Source organism: Leuresthes tenuis, unplaced genomic scaffold (genome assembly GCF_036924035.1).
Source record: "Leuresthes tenuis unplaced genomic scaffold, fLeuTen1.0.hap1 SCAF_17, whole genome shotgun sequence".
Lineage (NCBI taxonomy): Eukaryota > Metazoa > Chordata > Actinopteri > Atheriniformes > Atherinopsidae > Leuresthes > Leuresthes tenuis.
The window spans coordinates 16,017,653-16,034,152 of record NW_027325371.1 but is presented as its reverse complement, the minus strand read 5'-3'; the positions used below and the strand labels follow the sequence as shown (position 1 = coordinate 16,034,152).

Here is a 16,500-nt window from a genome sequence, read left to right as displayed (position 1 = left end):
ATCCATCAGGACCTGACATACTGTTTATTGAAGATGAAGAAACTACAGACACTTAGTGATTCCTTAATTTATTAGGGAGAAGATTAGAGAGCAAAATGAGACCGATGAAGTTCAAACCACATTTTGTGAGCTTTCAATTCACAAATCTTGTTAGTTCAAATGGATTTACAAACTTTTTCTTGCTTACTACAGCCATATTGTGACATAATGACTATTAAATGAATATACTAGGATTAAAACACTGAGCACAGGGGAGTGGAATAGACCGCAGTTAGTTTCAGAAGTTTCCACAGATATTTTATTACTTATTTTCTGCTTACTGAGTGCACAGCAAAGTAGAGTAGACCTTTAATCTTACTCTGGGAGAGTCAAAGAAGCGTCTGGAAAAGAAATTATGGAGCAAGGCTTTGATAAAACAACAAATAAACAAGAAAACGTTGCATAAACAGATCAGTACAAAAAGTTTAACAGTAAAACTATTGGCATAGAAAATCACTTGTTAAAAAGTTTTAAAAAACAATAAAGGTGGAACCGCAAAGGAAAGTTACTGAAGAATGTCCGAATGACACAGTTTACTGATGATTTCAATTAAAAGAGCTACACTACATAACACGGACGCCGCCACGAGAAACGACAGTAATCAGAGGCGTTACTTGGAGATCATTCACGACAGCCGAAAGGAAACGTTTTTGTTTGCAGAAGACTAAAAGCTGAAAAGTGCACTCAGGTTTGCCTTACCTGCCTGTAACACGGAGGACTTTGACAGTGTACATATTAGCGTCGATAAAGAATACCCACCCATCCCGACTTGGACAACCCCAACAGAATTTAGCAGATGCTAATTTAAAAAAAAGGTAACAGACCGCTTTGGTAACATTTAGGTTCAGAACAACATGTCATTTGCATACAAGTTACAGAGGAAAAGAAAAGAAAAAAAAAAGAAGTCTGCTTTTCTTAAAGCCCCGTTTGCAAATATACCAGATGACCATCAAAATTTGGCCTTACTTGACGTCAGTGTTACACTGTTTATAACATTCCTGCACGTCACTAATCCTCATACACGAATGGCAACAAACTGCGAGTTATTAAAATGACTTGTTACTTAACTGGTTTGGACACTGAATGTGCGCTAACATGAAGATGTCTGAATGGCGTGAGAAAACATCACAGTAAAGGTGTGCAGGCAGAAGTAAGAGTTTTCCAGCGATGCACCGGTCCTATCCTGCTTCATTTCTTTCCTACTGAATAACACTGATGTTGAAAACGACTTGAGGCAGGTAGGCAACAACAGGCTGGATGCCACGGGACAGTAATGTCTGCCAGTGTTCAGGAGGAGGTAGGATTGAAGCCGTCCAGTCACGTCCAGCGGCATCTTTTCCTCTGACAGGCTTCGGGATCAGACGTACAACCCTCTGAGTCGCTCTCAGAGAAGGACGGTCCGGCCAAAGGGGGACCAGACAAATGTGACGACTGCTCGGGCCCATCTGGGGTTTCTCCTGTGGTGCCACTGTTTAGACTGAGCACCCAACCCAGTTTGTTGTGGAGCAGCTGACGCAGGCCCGGTGGCAGAGGCAACACGTCCAGGGTGTCTATACAGTCTGGCACCAGCTGGCGAAGGCGGGCGCAGCAAAGGTACAGCAGGGAGGTGGGCGCAGAGCAGGACCTGATAACCTTCATGCTGCTCTTGGCTGCAGTGGAGCAGGCCATTGGATAAAACCTCTTATTGTGCAGCTCTGTGGCTGCAACACCTAGATCAAGAAGGACAAAAATGTTCAGAAAACCTTGTTCCAAAAGCATTTTTTTTTTTTCACACAATAAGGTAAGAAAAATTAGGACAAGAGTTTTTGTCATTAGAACACAAAACAAAAACCTCTTTAAGTTTTTCTCAGCTCTTTAATGTGTAAAACGCTCTTTTTTCAAAGGCTCAAATGTAATTGGACAGTTTGTCTTTATGCAGGTTTGAACAGAATCCTCAAACAATAGATGCTTAGATATGCACTGCATGCATTTGCATTCGTTACGCTCATCCAGTCTGCGTGCAGTTCAGTTATGTGAGGAGAGCTGTGCTCAGCGTGTTTTTTTTCTTCACAACACACAGATAATCTTCACACATATGGTCTAATGGTCATATCATTGAGTACTGCTGTCATATAAAATGTGCCACAACAATCTTTCACAGGCAACTGTTTAGTATGTTTTAGGAACTCTGGTGCCTCTAGACGTGGGTGTATGCGCACCAGTATGTTTCATCAGGTCTTTATGGTTCGACTGACACAAAATGACCAGCAAATGACAAGCAAAACCTGATCTGACACAGTCGATGGGGAGCGGCTGATGTGTTGAGTTCTCATCAAATTAAGCTCGTGTTTGGTTTAACCTCAAATTGAAATAGATTCTGATGTCAAACAGCTGAGTGAGGCTAAATATTCAGAGAGAATTCAACTGGCCAAAACTACATTTCATAAAGAGCTGTAAGAAATACAACATAGAAATGAGGAATTAGTGTTGTCTTTAACTGTTAATGTCAAAACTAAATGGATTTATTGCATTTCAGTCATATATCATCATAGATTTTAAAGAAAAACATTTTTCTCCCGAGCTCCCCGATAAATAAGGAAGCGATTAATAATTCAAACACCCACTGTAGCTCCCTTTGTGACATTAGAGGGTTTATTAATATTAAGCAGGAACTGATTAGGGAGGCTGATGGCTTTTGTAGTCCAATATAACCTTTACCAACTTGCATGTAATCTAACAAACATTTTCTTTTAAGAGTAACACAAACACATTAACATTAACCAAGCAACAGGTGTTAACAATTACTTAGTAATTAGGAAGAACTTTAACCAACAGCAGACTTTGTACCAACCTATGCACTTTCGATTTTTGAAGAAGGTGAGTGTGCCGTGCCATGTGTCGAGATGAACTCCAATGATGGATCCTTGCCCGAATCGGGAGGAGAAGTTCATCTTGTCGCCTTTATGATGCAGCAGGCCTGGAAAAGTTCATGGAATGATGTTTAACTCGAAATGCTTCAAGCAGTTACTGTTCAATTACAATCCCCCCATTTGGATCTTACCAGTATAAGAAAGACCCCAGCTGTCTGCATCTTTTCCAAGCAGGCTACAGAATGTATGCCTGTATTTATCTAGATTGACGTCAGATGTTCCGATGCCAACCATCTGTTCAGAAATGAGAAATAAATAAATAAACCATGGCTAATAAGACTTCTGTTGAGAGTGAATTAATGTAAAGAAGCAGAGACTGGAGCTCTACCATGTCTGTCCCATACACAGGAGACGTCATCTTGATCTCCCAGAAGTGCTGTCCTTCAGCTAGCTCCCTGGAACCTCGGATTGCTGCTGTACCACAGCTGTACTCAGAGTGGAAGTTCACTTTGCGATTGTCGCCGCTCAGTAATGTTGCTGTTGATCGGCTGCTGGCATCCCAAACCCAGTCAAACTCTGATATATCACAGGCATCAGAATTATCGTTAACGTCAGTGTGCACACAAACGTGTTTTGGCGACAAAAAAAATCCTCTGAATTATTACATGGTTTGCTTCTCATATTAAGTTGTCCCTTGAACTGCCGTGGTGGTCACGTACCTTGGTCATCCTCTCCACAGTGGCAATCTTTAACCTGGTGAAAACCTCGAAGACGAGGGTTGTAGTTGGTCTCTGCTTGGGAATCGCAGCCACAGTAGGACTCTCCTGTAACAGGCACTGCACTGGGGACGGGAGGAACCATCACTGCTGAAAAGTCCGCCTCAGAGTCTGAATCGCTGTACTTTGGAGCGAAAATTAAACAAAAAAAACAGCCCAATTAAATGTCAGTAGCACTGATTATGTAACCACACAGCAGAGGTTTTGTGTTAGCCTGTTTAGGGGACAAATTGAACACTGCATGGGAAAGATAAACACATCACTACATTTTCAAAGCTCAAGGCTTTACAAGGCTTGGTGATATGCTGCTTATGGTCCACACCGTCTATGAATGTGTGGGTTAATGCAGGTAATGGCAGGTCAGGTTCAGTTCTGGGTAGTACGGTTTCAGGTCTTTTTTTAAAGGATTTTTTTCCATATTTATTGATCTTTGAAGACTTGTAGTTATTCACCTCAAATGCAGTTTGCATTCCAATCAGAAGAAATTGCCTCATCTTTCACTTAAAAGACTGCGAGGCAAAACAGGCAATGAAACGAGAATAGAAACAGACCAACGGCAGGGGTCAGGAAGCCAAAGGGCAGAAAAAATTCCCACAGAGTTGCTCCCAACAGTTTCTGCTGAACAGTCTCCTCTCCATCCACTGCACGGGCCACAGATGACAGCCTGAGTTTGTCCGAGCTATCATTAGCACCCAAAGATGAAATAGATTTAGATGACGCAGAAGATCCTTTTCCAAAGACAGCTTTGAATGACTACAGAGGTGCTTAGAGTTAGTTTTCTGAAACCCTCAAATCTTCACGCCACCTGCTGACTGAAACATGCATGGTCCGATCAAGCTTTAGCAAAAGTATTACCTTAAGTTAAGGGCCCTTGACCGATCATCTGGTTCAGGATACGATTGTTCTGACCCAGTTGCCAGGGAGATGTTAAGACCGAGCTGTCTAGATCAGATGATGGCACCGGCCACCTTTTATAAAGAGCCATTGGTAAAAGCTGGTTTTAGGTAGAGGTTGGAGGAACTTACAGAAAACTAAGCTTTTTAAGGCCCTGGTATGTTTGTGTGTGTTCATGAATGGTTTGCTGGCTTCCGAGTGTCAACATTTTAGATTCAATCATCACAGCCATGTGTTTGTTACTAATACCAAGTTTGGTAAGTTTAGAAATTATAATATTTGTCCAAAACCCTTTTGATTATTTCCCATTCTTTGTTCCAATTCAGCCTACTAAGTTTGGCCATCGGGCAATTAAAAGTTCTCTCTTCATCTCAATCCCGGCATTATGTTTCTTTCACTTCTGTGGAGAAATGATTCAATTCTGAAACAAAGCGTGTAAACAGCTTCAAGCTCAAGGCATTAGCACACCCACAGTATTCATAACAACCAAGGGCTTTTAGTTTGACAGGGATCTCTGTGGTGTATATTTTCAGCCTCGTCATCAAAACGGCTTTCAGTTTTCAAAATCGACTCCTGGTTCAACCACCAGTGGGACTGGTGGATAAAATAAACACTTGATCAACACAGTTTTAATGGCGAAAATGATAAAACTATATACTCGTCTCTCTTTTCTATTAGTAAAAAGCCAGAGCAGGATAAGAAGCAAAGTTACTTTGGTTAAATAGCTGGCATGGGCCTGAGCTAATTGCAGGCAATAGAGGGAGGTGGGGCAGACCACTGAGGGGAAATAATTAGACATTTCAAACTCTGATACGATAAGCAGAGAAACAGCTGATCCATGAATGTCACAAAATAAAAAAAACAAACAGTAAATTCTTTCTGCTTTCATTAGTTGATTATTTTGCCACAAACATTTACCAGTTGGTCATTTACCTCAGATTCACTTGCAAAATAAGAAAAAAAAAAAACACAAAAAAACAAAAAACTGTTAATTTTAGACCCTGATAACAGAGGGTATGCATATGATCTGCAGTGTATGAACAAAACCTTCATTTCCACTGATGCGTCATCTCTCTTCAGGTGATGTATACTTACTTCTAAGCGGTCATAGCCCCACTCTTCAGTTTCAGAGGCCAAAACAAGGGCACGGGCATCGGCATCCCGCCGTATCCCACCCCACACATACCGCCACGCGCGACTGTTGCGGCTTCGTCTGGACATGGCAGCAACAAGAGTCTCGCAGGTGGAAGAGCTAGCGCCTGAGTCACGGTTCAGTCCAGATGCTTGAAGAGCAACATTAGTCCAGCTGCTAAAAGACAACAACACGACATGATTATCCTGGAAGGCATGAGTGAAAATTACAGAGTCAGATAACAAATGCTTTCTTTAAAATTGCCGCTTTGAGTTTTTTTTACACTGCACATACCCTGCAGGTCTAAGCATATACTTGTTTGTCAGTGACATATGACACGGCTTTGTGGGGGGGGGGGGGGGGGGGTTCCTTCAAAATAACCCTGTTTTTTTTTGGTTAGTTTTAAAGAGATGCTGCATTGTATCATATCTGCCACCACTAAGATTGTAAATGCAGTGGCCCTTAGGTCCAAAACTTAACAACGAACCAAAAACACACGTTTGGTAAAACAATATCAGAGAAAACAAAGATGACACACAAAAAAACAAACAACAGAAATGTAGAAATGCAATTAATCAACACAAAACAAACCAATCAGAAAACAACATTTGAGAAAACGATAAAAAATCATTCCACTTTGTTGTTTTTTCTTAAAATGCTGCGTTTTCTAATTTGCTACTGTGCTTCTGCATGCGGACCACCATACTGTACACATCTGAGTACTTTCTTTCGTAAATGAATCCTGCTTTTCTGACATTTTCATCGCACAAATGTTTGGAGCACCGTTTAACCGCAACATCACAAAACCATCCAGTGTGTACAAGGTCACATCATCTCAACAACAGAACGTAACGCCACCTTGTTATTTTAGTCTGATAGCAATACATACATCACTAGTATCAAAGGGGGTGGGGAGAATGAACATTTGATGCGCGACTTTTTTTTTCCCAATTAGCTTTAGTTAGCCGCATAGCCATGCTAAAACGAGAAGCTAACGCAAGCTAACTCTTCGGATTCAGCCCGCCATTTGCATTTAGTGTGCGAAGACATATCAAAACATTGCAGTTGAGGTCAATTTGATGTCATCGTTGTGTGTATAACCTAGCATACAGATAGCTGGCATTTACGAATTAGGGAAGAGTTACCGGACCTAGCTGGTGGTGATGCTAGCCGCTGATAGCTGCTTGCTGCTAACAACCGTAAATAAAAGGCTGCCGTTAAGGTTACCTGTCTGTTGTTGACCGGTAGCATCACATAAACCTGACAGCACTGCAGAGTTGTCGTTTCTTTACTTTAAGTGAATAGTAAAAAGAAGAGGCCTGAGTAAGTGGCTCCCGTCGTTTCGTTTTTTCATGACCTACTTTCCAAGAGTGTGACCGTAAACAATAACAGCCAACTCGGGAGGAGCTCGCGGCACATCACGCTCCTTGACGGGAAGTTTTCAGCCTATTAGATTCACTAAGGCTTTTTAATACATTTCTCCTGTTTAAATGTTTTACTGTTCAGGACAACTCCGATACCAAATGTTAAGCGTTCAAATTAAACAAAATTGTCAACCAAAATAGCGTGAAAAGTGTTACTTACAACGCAGATTCCCTTATAGTTATTTTGCCATAGAATATATTAAGTAAGGTAAGTGATTAAATATTATGAATAAGATATAGTTTATTGTGAATTTCAACCCATACTTTGATCTTTGTTTTATTGAATTGATTACAGGTGTTACAGATGTTGAAACCCTTGGATGACCTGATTTTAAAATAATATAATCTTACTTCAATAATAGCTCATGTAAATCAACCAAAATGGGGTAATAACTGTTTGCCATGAAACCTTTAAACAATGAAATGATACCAGTTAAAAGCATAAAAGACAACAGAGAATTTATTTGGAGAAGAAATGGATATCACAGTGCTGAATAAACTTATAGTAACAATCCACTGATGGGTGTAAGATACCTTACATTTTAGGTACACAATATATTTACTCATGGATACAATTTGCAATGACCAAAGTTAGATAAGTGAATTAAAGACAGTGCTTGTAATATTTGTTTATGGCAGGAGTTTTTTGGGGAATTTTATCTTCATATTTAAACAAGATCATTGACCCGTGGAACATAAAGCTTAATCTGAATAAAGCTTTCTTCAACCTAAAACCTGTGGATTTTCTGGAAAACCTACATCTGTTTCCTAAAAGCTTTTATTTCTTAGCTTGTAAAGAAAACCTCTCAATGTTTTGGTTTCAGTGGCGGTGTTCCATAAGACTCAGTTATTGGTTCCCTTCTGTTTTCTACATTCATATTGTCTCCTGGCCAGGTTATCAAAGAACATAATGTACATTACCGTTTTATGTAGATAACATAATGGAATGATCTATTCTACTTATTCTACTGAACAAAAGCTCATGAAATCTGTAACCACTTATGAATCGCCCAACAGTTGTTGTGTGGAAGCTTTTGTTTATGTTTTCTGCATTTTCTTTCATGTATTTACACTTCCAGAGAGTGGGCCCAGGTTGTTTTTATCTACTGACTACTACTACTACTACTACTACTACTACTACTACTACTACTACTAATAATAATAATAATAATAATAATAATAATAATTCCCATCTGTCCTTGATTTCATTACGTTTTCCATCGAGATCAAAGAATAGTGTTTAGGGAAAGATAATAAGATAATATTTTTGACCGCATCCGTAGTTTTGAGCTTTTTTCCGCGGAACCATTTCACACGGAACTATTTTCATACGGACCAGCTGAACGGAAGTTGTGGTCCTCGCTTGCTGCTTGTGGAGGTCAAGTTGCTGTTCAACTCTCCGGGACCTTTCAGGTATTTCATGTTGTTCGTAGTGTGAATATTATCTACATTTTTGCGGAGAGTGGTCACTGTCTATCAGTAGTTTGGAAAAATTCTGAAATTATTATTATTTTTAAGTACTGAGCTTGCTAGCGTGTGCAGGTTGTGTTCATCCACTGACTGCTGTGCTGACAGGTTTATATAAGTTTCTTCTCACAGGAAACTGAGCTCTTTTACGGTCAGATGTAACATTTATTTCCGCTTTCAGCATATCGTGGGCCAGTGTGAGGACTGTGAGGGAACTTTTGTGATACGTCGCGCAGCCATGGCGAAGAAGAAGAGGCTGCGCCTCATTGCAGAAATGGCTCGGAAGATCCGGGCGTACCGAGAGCTAAAGTCACAGCCGCGAGAGTCCCAGAAGTACGCCTTGGACTATGAGACCATGAGGCGGCCCCTCACGGGGAAGATGTTGCCTGTGCTGGCCTGGCAGGATGTCCGCAGGGAGAGCCGCCTCTTCTCGCTGTTGGCAGGCATGAGGCTTTTCGGAGTGGGCCACCTATTCACCCGCAAGTCCTGGCTGGAGGACCATACAGAACCCAGCTACTGGCAGATCACCAAGGTCAAGGTGGACTACACATCTGAGGTGAGAACAGGATGATTACCTTGTGTCAGACAGTAACACTGTCACTGAAGTAAGGTAAAGTTAGATTAATTGCCATCTCTTTCAACATTTTAGTTTATTTCATGGCAGAAGTTGGTTTGGTTACATATAGGCTCGTATCTTCTAATATGTCAGAGGAAATCATTTGGCATAGGTATGGCACAAATAACACCACTCAGTGAGTTAATGTTCAGGCTGAAACTAAACCAGGTCTGCCTCATGCCCAAATTCTGGTCACCACACATGGTTTGATTGGTCTAAATGCAGCTAAATTGATCCGTTTTTGTGCCCAGACTGGCCTGCATCCATGCTGCTTTCATTGGATGAGAGCCGGTTAACTTTAAGGTTAAACAAAATATGTTCCCTCTCTGTAATTCCCAGCTTCTGCTCTAACATCTAATATATTTATTTTAGCATGGGTGTGTTTATAACAATAAAGAACGGGAAATTTTTACTGCAAAATAAAACACTTGATGTAGGGTAGAGAGTATCCGTTGTCTGTAGGTTGCACGTTTGGCAGACTGCATGTCTAGTCTGATTAGAAATGCATCTTCACTTTGCATAAGTTCAGTGTATTGCAAAGGAATCTCCACTCTTGGAGAATGTTCCTTCAACTTTTTTTTTTATTATTAGAAAAATAAACAAAACACAGATCTGACACGCAGCAATTGATCTGATAGCTGAACAATTTGGGTTTGTAAAACATACCTAAATAAGTTTGAAACACGGCTGTTTCAAGAGAGCTGCCAGTGGAAACAATGGAAAGGATTCAAGGGTAATTCAACTTGGAGTGTGGCAAAAGATGTTAGTTGTTTTCAGTCAGCTGTGCCGAAATTTCGAGCAAGCACAGACAAAATGGGAACGTTGTAAAAGAAGCCACCCTGCAAAGCTGACCTGTTCACTGCTAAACAAGAGAGATGGAACCTGATTAATGAGCGGCCTCCAAGTGTGGTGATTCCACGGTTTATGCCAGGGCTTGTACATTCAGTGTAATGTACATTTGAGTCGAGTAAAGGTAATTAAGATGAGCAATATGTTATAATGATAAGAGCCACTTTGATTATTCGGTATTGCTTACGTACCGCAGAAAAATCCTCACAAAAAAAATTAATAACAATGTTTGCTATTGATCTATGAGCCTTTTGTTAGTTTGCAAACTGATCGTACAGTACTAGAACAATAAGCAAAACAATCCGCTTCGGTGACTGCGTTGCGTATATCTGTCTGTCAACCTCTGCCGAATGTGTGCGTCCTCTGTGGTTCATCACTGCCACTGAGCAACAAACGAGTCGCTTTGGGAAGGGTGTCTAATAGAATATATCCTGTGACCAAAGTTTTACGAGGTCCCTTGTGTTTTCTTTTTTAGAATATGGACCATGGCAGAGCATGGGGGATCCTCACATATAAAGGTAAGAATCAAATTCAATCATTTCTTAATATTAACCCTCGTTTAAGAGGAACACTGAAGTCATGTGGGGAACTATAATAACACACAGACCAAAGTAACTTGTTGGTTTTAACATAATGTTTGCAGTATTTCCAAGTATGTAAATAAAGTATGAAAACCCATCTCTGATTGTATTTTGTTCAGCTGTTCACCATGCACCATACACCATCTGATTTAGGTGCCCAGTATATGCCTGAATGAATAATGAGTGATTTATTATTTTCAAAACCCGTTGTACCAAACAGGAAAACAGGAGAGTGAAGTGAAGGAGGTGGACAAGGTGATGTACCACGACTGGCGTCTGGTTCCCAAACACATGGAACAGCAATTCAAGGACTTTGAGCCTCTCCCCGAGCCGCCTGTGCAATACGTTCCCTACCCACCCCTGCTCCGGGCCATGCTGCTGGCCCAGCAACGTAAAGCGGAAGAGCCCATGTTGCCTTTAAAGAGGGATGTGCTGCTCAACAAAGACTTTTTCCGCAGGCAGGAACAAGAGAAACAGAGGAAAGAGGGGACAGCAGTGTGATAATGACGTGCTTCTCAACTCCAAGGTTCACAATTCTTTAAAAGGCCAATGTGTGTCAATGTCCTCCTTAATGCTGGTCTCAAATGAGTTTTCTGTTCTTCTGATACAGTGTATGTAACTGAGTGATGTGCTAAATATTAAATTTGAGATCATTGATTATTCTTTTTATTTTATTTCCTAAATGCTTTACTACCTTCTTTTAGTTAATTCCACTTATTTTGCTACTGATTGATCAGAGTTAGTAGGAATGCAGTCACTGAGCTTGACAGACCTCACTTTTCTCTTAGAATAAATAAAATTGAAAAAAAGTTAATATTTACAAAGAAATTAATTTTCTTCAAATCTCAACCTTATTGTTGGACGTATAATACTAGAGTTGTTGATTTATGTTGTAATATAATTTGAAATACCGCAGTAGTTATTTGCAGTACATTGCACTGCCGGTAATCTTGAAAATTTGGGTTTGTGATACAACACTTATGAAGCTGATCCTGCGAGGCAGTGAAATCAAGAAAGATTTAGAGATTCATCATGCGTCAATATATAGTGTTAGAGGTAGTTTTTTTTTTTTTTTTTGGTTTGATTCCTATTTTTGTCAGGGAAAACTGCTGTTAAGCTTACAGGACCTTGTAAATGTATTATGTTGACTTTGAGGTTTTCTGTCTGTGTCATGCCTACATTCACAAGCCACCAAATTAGGTAATGCTGTGAAACTGAATTCAACTAAACACAACAGCTCTCCTTTCAATGTTTTTCTTTATTCTAGTAAAACATGATAATTCTACTTTATGTTATTGTGGTGGTGAACTGGACTGCAAAGTAATCCTAACATTTTGACGCCCCTTTTTAAGTTAAGTGCGTGGGAAATTAGTGATAAACATGAATGATTTAAAACGTACAGTTGAAACAATTAGCACTATAGTCATAGAGAGGACTCAAGGACTCCTAAGAAAACTTGGTATAAAAACCGTCTTTCTGGACATTGTGAGACAAAAATATTTAGCTTTTTTGTTACTTATTTTAAGGACAATCCTTATTACTAAGTCTCCTATTCATTTTTCATTGGCGTAAAAGTGCTTCGACACATAGCAACCTCGGGCACTCCTCTTCACCTTCGGCCCGGGAACCACATGCCCGCGCTTTGGGAGCGTTCCTAAGCAACGTGCGTCCCATACGTGCACACGTCTCCTCACTTCTGTACCGCAGACCACGTTTTGCTCCGACCTCCAGCGACAATGATTTGCCTGTTTATGTCCATTTTTGCTTACGTTTTCCAGTCAGGTTGGTGTCTTTAATATCCATTTGTACGTTTTTCTGGCATTCACCGGCACTAAGTGTGAGTTTTACCGGTTCGTATTCCCAGTTTCCAGGAGATGCCGGGCAGACGCCTCCTCGGTTAGCTGCAGCCAGCAGAGTTTACTGGTACTGTGCTGTTATGAAGCCACCTAACTTTAACAAAAACATTTTGTTGAGTCTGTCGGCCTTTAAATGTGACTAATACACAGACCGCGTGTGTTTTGTGCACCTCTTTCTTTCTGTTACGCTAACAGCATGCCTGTGTGGTTGAAACTGAAGTTAGCTAGTTAACTAATCTAAGCTTACGGCGGTTAGTTCTGTCAGCCACACACAGGGTGGCTAACGGGCTCTCCTCTTTGTAAAAAAGTTGATTCATCATCCTATTAATAGCTAATGTGTTAGTGCGCTGCCATTGGTAACATTTGGACTCGTGCGCAGCCTCTAAAAGCCGATTGGGTGCCGCTGCAGGAGCGCAGCAATGAGGCCGAAAAAAAGGTCACAGCGAGATCTGCACGAGCTGGAAAATTTGGTGATTAAACACGCGCGGATTGAATCTGGTGAGATGCCACAAAGTCGAACATAATAGAAGTAGACGGCTGGGTGTGTGCGTGTAATTTGTTACTTAAATTGATCTCAAAGTGCAGTTTTCTGGCGCTTTTGGCCCCCGTTGGGCACCTGTTGCTCTGTATTGTCTACAGTTTTACACCAAGATGATCCCCAAGAGTGGCGTGTAAGCGAATAACACTTAATGCATTGTGATTTGACAGAAAAGGGCGCATGTGAGCGGTTTTCACGCGCGCGTCCACTGGGTGGCGCAGTTGTAAGGGAATAAACTGCAAGACGACACTGAGTTGTTAGGAGCACGCAAAGACTGGGCTCTCAGATCTGAACCAGTCCTCTCATGGAGAATGGAGAAAGAGGGCAGATGGCATGCAACAACAAAAATAAGAGATGAACATGAGGTTTTGTCTTGCCTCAGATTGCAGAGAACTTGACCAGTTTGGCTGACATGAAATCTTAGATGAGGATTATAATCTCATCGGAGGCAGTTCAGGATCTAATGTGGAAATGATGATGGAATCTCTTTTTGTCTGCATTTCAGTGTCTGTTTGTCAAATGATTATGTAATAGCTGTGACCGCCCTGCCTGCCACACTTGTTCGAAGTCTCGTTCACAGTCTGCGCCGATGCGCCTGCGTGCTTATCTCAGTTGCATTTCCATGCAAAATGTTCCAGGCTGGACCGGGGTGAATGAGCGCACCTTCATTGCCGTGAAACCGGATGGCGTGCAGCGGAAACTGGTGGGAGAAATCGTGCGGCGTTTTGAGAAGAGAGGGTTCAAACTCGTGGGCCTCAAACTCATGCAGGTATATCTGGTTCACATCGTTTATCCTCTCCTGAGACTCACTTTCCCCAAAATAGCTCGACTTGTGGTTCAGATGCTTTACAACCTATGGATTGAATAGGCATTGATTTGTCTTGTGTGAATATGTGTTCCAGGCCTCCGAGGACCTCCTTAGGGAACACTACTGCGACTTGAGGAGTAAACCCTTCTTCAATACTCTGATGAGCTACATGAAATCTGGACCAGTTGTTGCAATGGTGAGCCTCCCCAACATGCTGGCTGCATCTCCACAAAATCGTGGTTAATACATTCCGTATTCAGACTTCAGATCTGCTGTGGTCGTGCTTGTTTAGGTGTGGCAGGGTTTGGACGTGGTCAAGACTGCTCGCAAAATGATGGGAGAGACCAACCCTGCAGAGTCGCTGCCAGGAACCATCCGAGGAGATTACTGCGTGGAAGTGGGCAAGTAAGACAAATTTAGTGCCTCCCTCCACTGCTGGAAAACATGAGTCAGAAAACAGGCAAAATGTCGGGACGAAATAATACAGCCTCAATTTCTTTTAACCTTTGTGACCAAATGTGCTTTTTTTTTTTTATCACATTGTCCCAGTTTTGAATATGACATCACCTCGATGTTACCAGCTGGTACTTAAGGCTAACGTGTGAGCAGTCTTTGTTATGCCCGACCACAGCTCTGGTGTCTATTCATACGTTGAGGATATACAAATGGGTTTATATTTGTTTATTTATTTGTGGGACTATTTGACTTAATATGCCTTGAAACACAAATCTCTAAAGGTTTGAATCTAATGATCAATAAAGTAACCTTATAAGCGATTTGAGGGTATTGTGCTTTTCTTTGTTTAAGTCATTGCAGATCATCTAAAACACAGAGTTGAGGATATTTGACTTAAATAAGGGAGACGAGACCTTTTCTCTATCTTCTGGTATTACTATAAAAAATGAATCCGTTTTGAGCTGGTGAATAATCCAAGCGACCCGTGAGTTTGGTGGAGTCTCGCATCCTGAATGTTTCTGTGGGCTCTGTGTTGCAGGAACGTGATCCACGGCAGCGACTCGGTGGAGAGCGCCCAGAAGGAAATCTCTCTGTGGTTTCGTCAGAACGAGCTCCAGCGCTGGGAGAGCAGCAACCTCCGCTGGATCTACTGACCGTCCACACACGCTGCGTACACTCCGTCCTGCATGTAAACCAGTGGCTTTTAAAGTGGGCGTTTAATTACAGGAAGGGTTGCATCATACCTCTGACAAATGGGCTTTTTTTTTTTTGGATTTAGTAGTTTGTAGCCGCGTAGAGAAGAAGGGTCGACTCTGCCCAGGTGAATTTCTCTGTTTACATTTTTGTCTGATGTGTGGAGAGATTCCTGAAGCAAAAGGGAAATTGGAAAATGGAGCAATAACTTGATAAGACTCGCAATAGCTGACATTTTCAGTTTTTAAGCATTAAGGTTGATTTGAGAACCTTGGCTTCATCCTGAGATGAGACATCTGGGGAAAGGCTGCAATAAATCAACCCTTTGAATTAATTTCGTTAAAAGCTACAGGAAACTCGATGTGTATCACATTTCCGTATCTGTATTTAAATTGATGAACACAAACTGGTCTTGTGCACATTTGATGTTGCACAAGGGGCTGTTTCTGTATAAAGCTCGGCTGAAATGAATCCCACAAATTTTCTTTTCATGGCACTTGAGGTGGAAAAAAACTCTTTTCCACTAGCTGTAAATAAGTTTAGGTAATACCCCCCCCCCCCCCCCCCCCCCCCCCCTCTCCCTCCCAAAATGGGGCCAGTTAACCAGTATGGTTTCCTGTAGATTTCATTTTAAATTCTGCAGGGATGTGAAAAAAGATATCACGGAAGTACTTGAATCTTGAGTCTCCAGCTTTCCTAGAGCATGTAGCGTTTATTATTTTTTTGTTATTACATGCCGTCTTCATGGCAGTTTCAGTTTCCACCTGCCACCTGCTGATATCTTGTCTTTTATTAAAATCATGGCGGTTGAGTCTCATTCGTGCTTTTTATCAGTTACTATGATGCTTTGTGTCTGAATGTCCAAACAATAAATCCAAAACTTTTTCCAAATATTTGCCTGTTGTGTATTACAATGAAGTAAAGTGCACCACACGTTCAAACTTGTTTGCTTTTAGCACACGTTTAATATTTAATTCACACAGATAGAGATCAATGCACAAATTTCCATACTGAACAAAGAGGATGGGCTTCAGTGCGTCTGGAGATTTACAGTAATCCCTGTACATATCGTAACATGCCACCGTTCACTTGCTTCACACCAAACCGTCTGATCAACAGCCAGTCGGAGAAGGAAATAAGTTAAGAACCGAAGCCTTAACACGTTAAACTCAACCTTTTTTGACTGTATATGAACGCGTGCCGACCTTTGACTTAACACCAGGCTGCTGCAGATATTCTGGTGTTTCCAACCACACACTGATGCAACGTGTCCTGAATCAGGACACATTGACTGTTCAATGGGATGCAAAGTGTTTCAGATAACAGCCAAAAAAAAGCCTGATGCATTATTAGATAATTTTGACTTCCCCTTTGGTCATTTCTGCTCATCCTCACCCTCCAAATTTCAACAGCCAGACATATTTACCTTTAAACCCCAGCTGTAAAGGCAAACCAAGGCTTCGGTGTGCTGATTCCGTACACACACACTCTCAGTGACTATGCTGATTCATGAACTCCTGAC

At 41.3% G+C, this 16,500-nt stretch overlaps 3 protein-coding genes across 5 annotated transcripts; 2 read left to right on the top strand and 1 right to left on the bottom strand.

The window, feature by feature from the left end:
• Window positions 1-56: 56 nt before the first annotated feature.
• spsb3a (splA/ryanodine receptor domain and SOCS box containing 3a) lies at window positions 57-7,116 on the bottom strand. Of its 2 annotated transcripts, none has more exons than XM_072369050.1 (7): window positions 6,918-7,116; window positions 5,654-5,867; window positions 3,608-3,788; window positions 3,277-3,464; window positions 3,080-3,182; window positions 2,870-2,995; window positions 57-1,748 (listed from the first exon to the last, which is right to left on the bottom strand). In XM_072369050.1, exons 2-7 carry the CDS (start codon window positions 5,777-5,779, stop codon window positions 1,357-1,359), a joined length of 1,116 nt encoding a protein of 371 aa, XP_072225151.1. In that variant the 5' UTR covers window positions 5,780-5,867; window positions 6,918-7,116; the 3' UTR covers window positions 57-1,356. The 2 variants fall into 2 exon arrangements, with proteins under 2 accessions (XP_072225151.1, XP_072225152.1); XM_072369051.1 differs by having other exon boundaries at window positions 5,654-5,864.
• A 1,305-nt stretch (window positions 7,117-8,421) lies between these two features.
• Window positions 8,422-11,287, top strand: mrps34 (mitochondrial ribosomal protein S34). The gene is made up of 4 exons (XM_072369345.1): window positions 8,422-8,527; window positions 8,763-9,137; window positions 10,522-10,564; window positions 10,848-11,287. The coding sequence occupies exons 2-4, from the start codon at window positions 8,820-8,822 to the stop codon at window positions 11,126-11,128; spliced, it is 642 nt and encodes a 213-aa protein (XP_072225446.1). The 5' UTR covers window positions 8,422-8,527; window positions 8,763-8,819; the 3' UTR covers window positions 11,129-11,287.
• A 1,012-nt stretch (window positions 11,288-12,299) lies between these two features.
• nme3 (NME/NM23 nucleoside diphosphate kinase 3) lies at window positions 12,300-15,850 on the top strand. 2 transcript variants are annotated; one of them, XM_072368214.1, is made up of 5 exons: window positions 12,300-12,409; window positions 13,660-13,790; window positions 13,924-14,025; window positions 14,122-14,234; window positions 14,824-15,850. In XM_072368214.1, the coding sequence occupies exons 1-5, from the start codon at window positions 12,364-12,366 to the stop codon at window positions 14,936-14,938; spliced, it is 507 nt and encodes a 168-aa protein (XP_072224315.1). In that variant the 5' UTR covers window positions 12,300-12,363; the 3' UTR covers window positions 14,939-15,850. The 2 variants fall into 2 exon arrangements, with proteins under 2 accessions (XP_072224315.1, XP_072224314.1); XM_072368213.1 differs by lacking the exon at window positions 12,300-12,409 and having other exon boundaries at window positions 13,034-13,790.
• Window positions 15,851-16,500: the final 650 nt, after the last annotated feature.

Excerpts from the sequence above, each read along its gene's own strand:
- spsb3a (XM_072369050.1), bottom strand. The coding sequence starts at position 5,779 with ATGTCCAGACGAAGCCGCAACAGTCGCGCGTGGCGGTATGTGTGGGGT. Across the intron at positions 3,789-5,653 it reads GGGGCTATGACCGCTTAGAA|TACAGCGATTCAGACTCTGA; the intron begins GTAAGTATACAT and ends TTCGCTCCAAAG. Across the intron at positions 3,183-3,276 it reads CTGTGTATGGGACAGACATG|ATGGTTGGCATCGGAACATC; the intron begins GTAGAGCTCCAG and ends ATTTCTGAACAG.
- mrps34 (XM_072369345.1), top strand. The coding sequence starts at position 8,820 with ATGGCGAAGAAGAAGAGGCTGCGCCTCATTGCAGAAATGGCTCGGAAG. Across the intron at positions 9,138-10,521 it reads AGGTGGACTACACATCTGAG|AATATGGACCATGGCAGAGC; the intron begins GTGAGAACAGGA and ends TTTCTTTTTTAG. Across the intron at positions 10,565-10,847 it reads GGGGATCCTCACATATAAAG|GAAAACAGGAGAGTGAAGTG; the intron begins GTAAGAATCAAA and ends TGTACCAAACAG.
- nme3 (XM_072368213.1), top strand. The coding sequence starts at position 13,611 with ATGCGCCTGCGTGCTTATCTCAGTTGCATTTCCATGCAAAATGTTCCA. Across the intron at positions 14,026-14,121 it reads CTGGACCAGTTGTTGCAATG|GTGTGGCAGGGTTTGGACGT; the intron begins GTGAGCCTCCCC and ends GTGCTTGTTTAG. Across the intron at positions 14,235-14,823 it reads TACTGCGTGGAAGTGGGCAA|GAACGTGATCCACGGCAGCG; the intron begins GTAAGACAAATT and ends TCTGTGTTGCAG.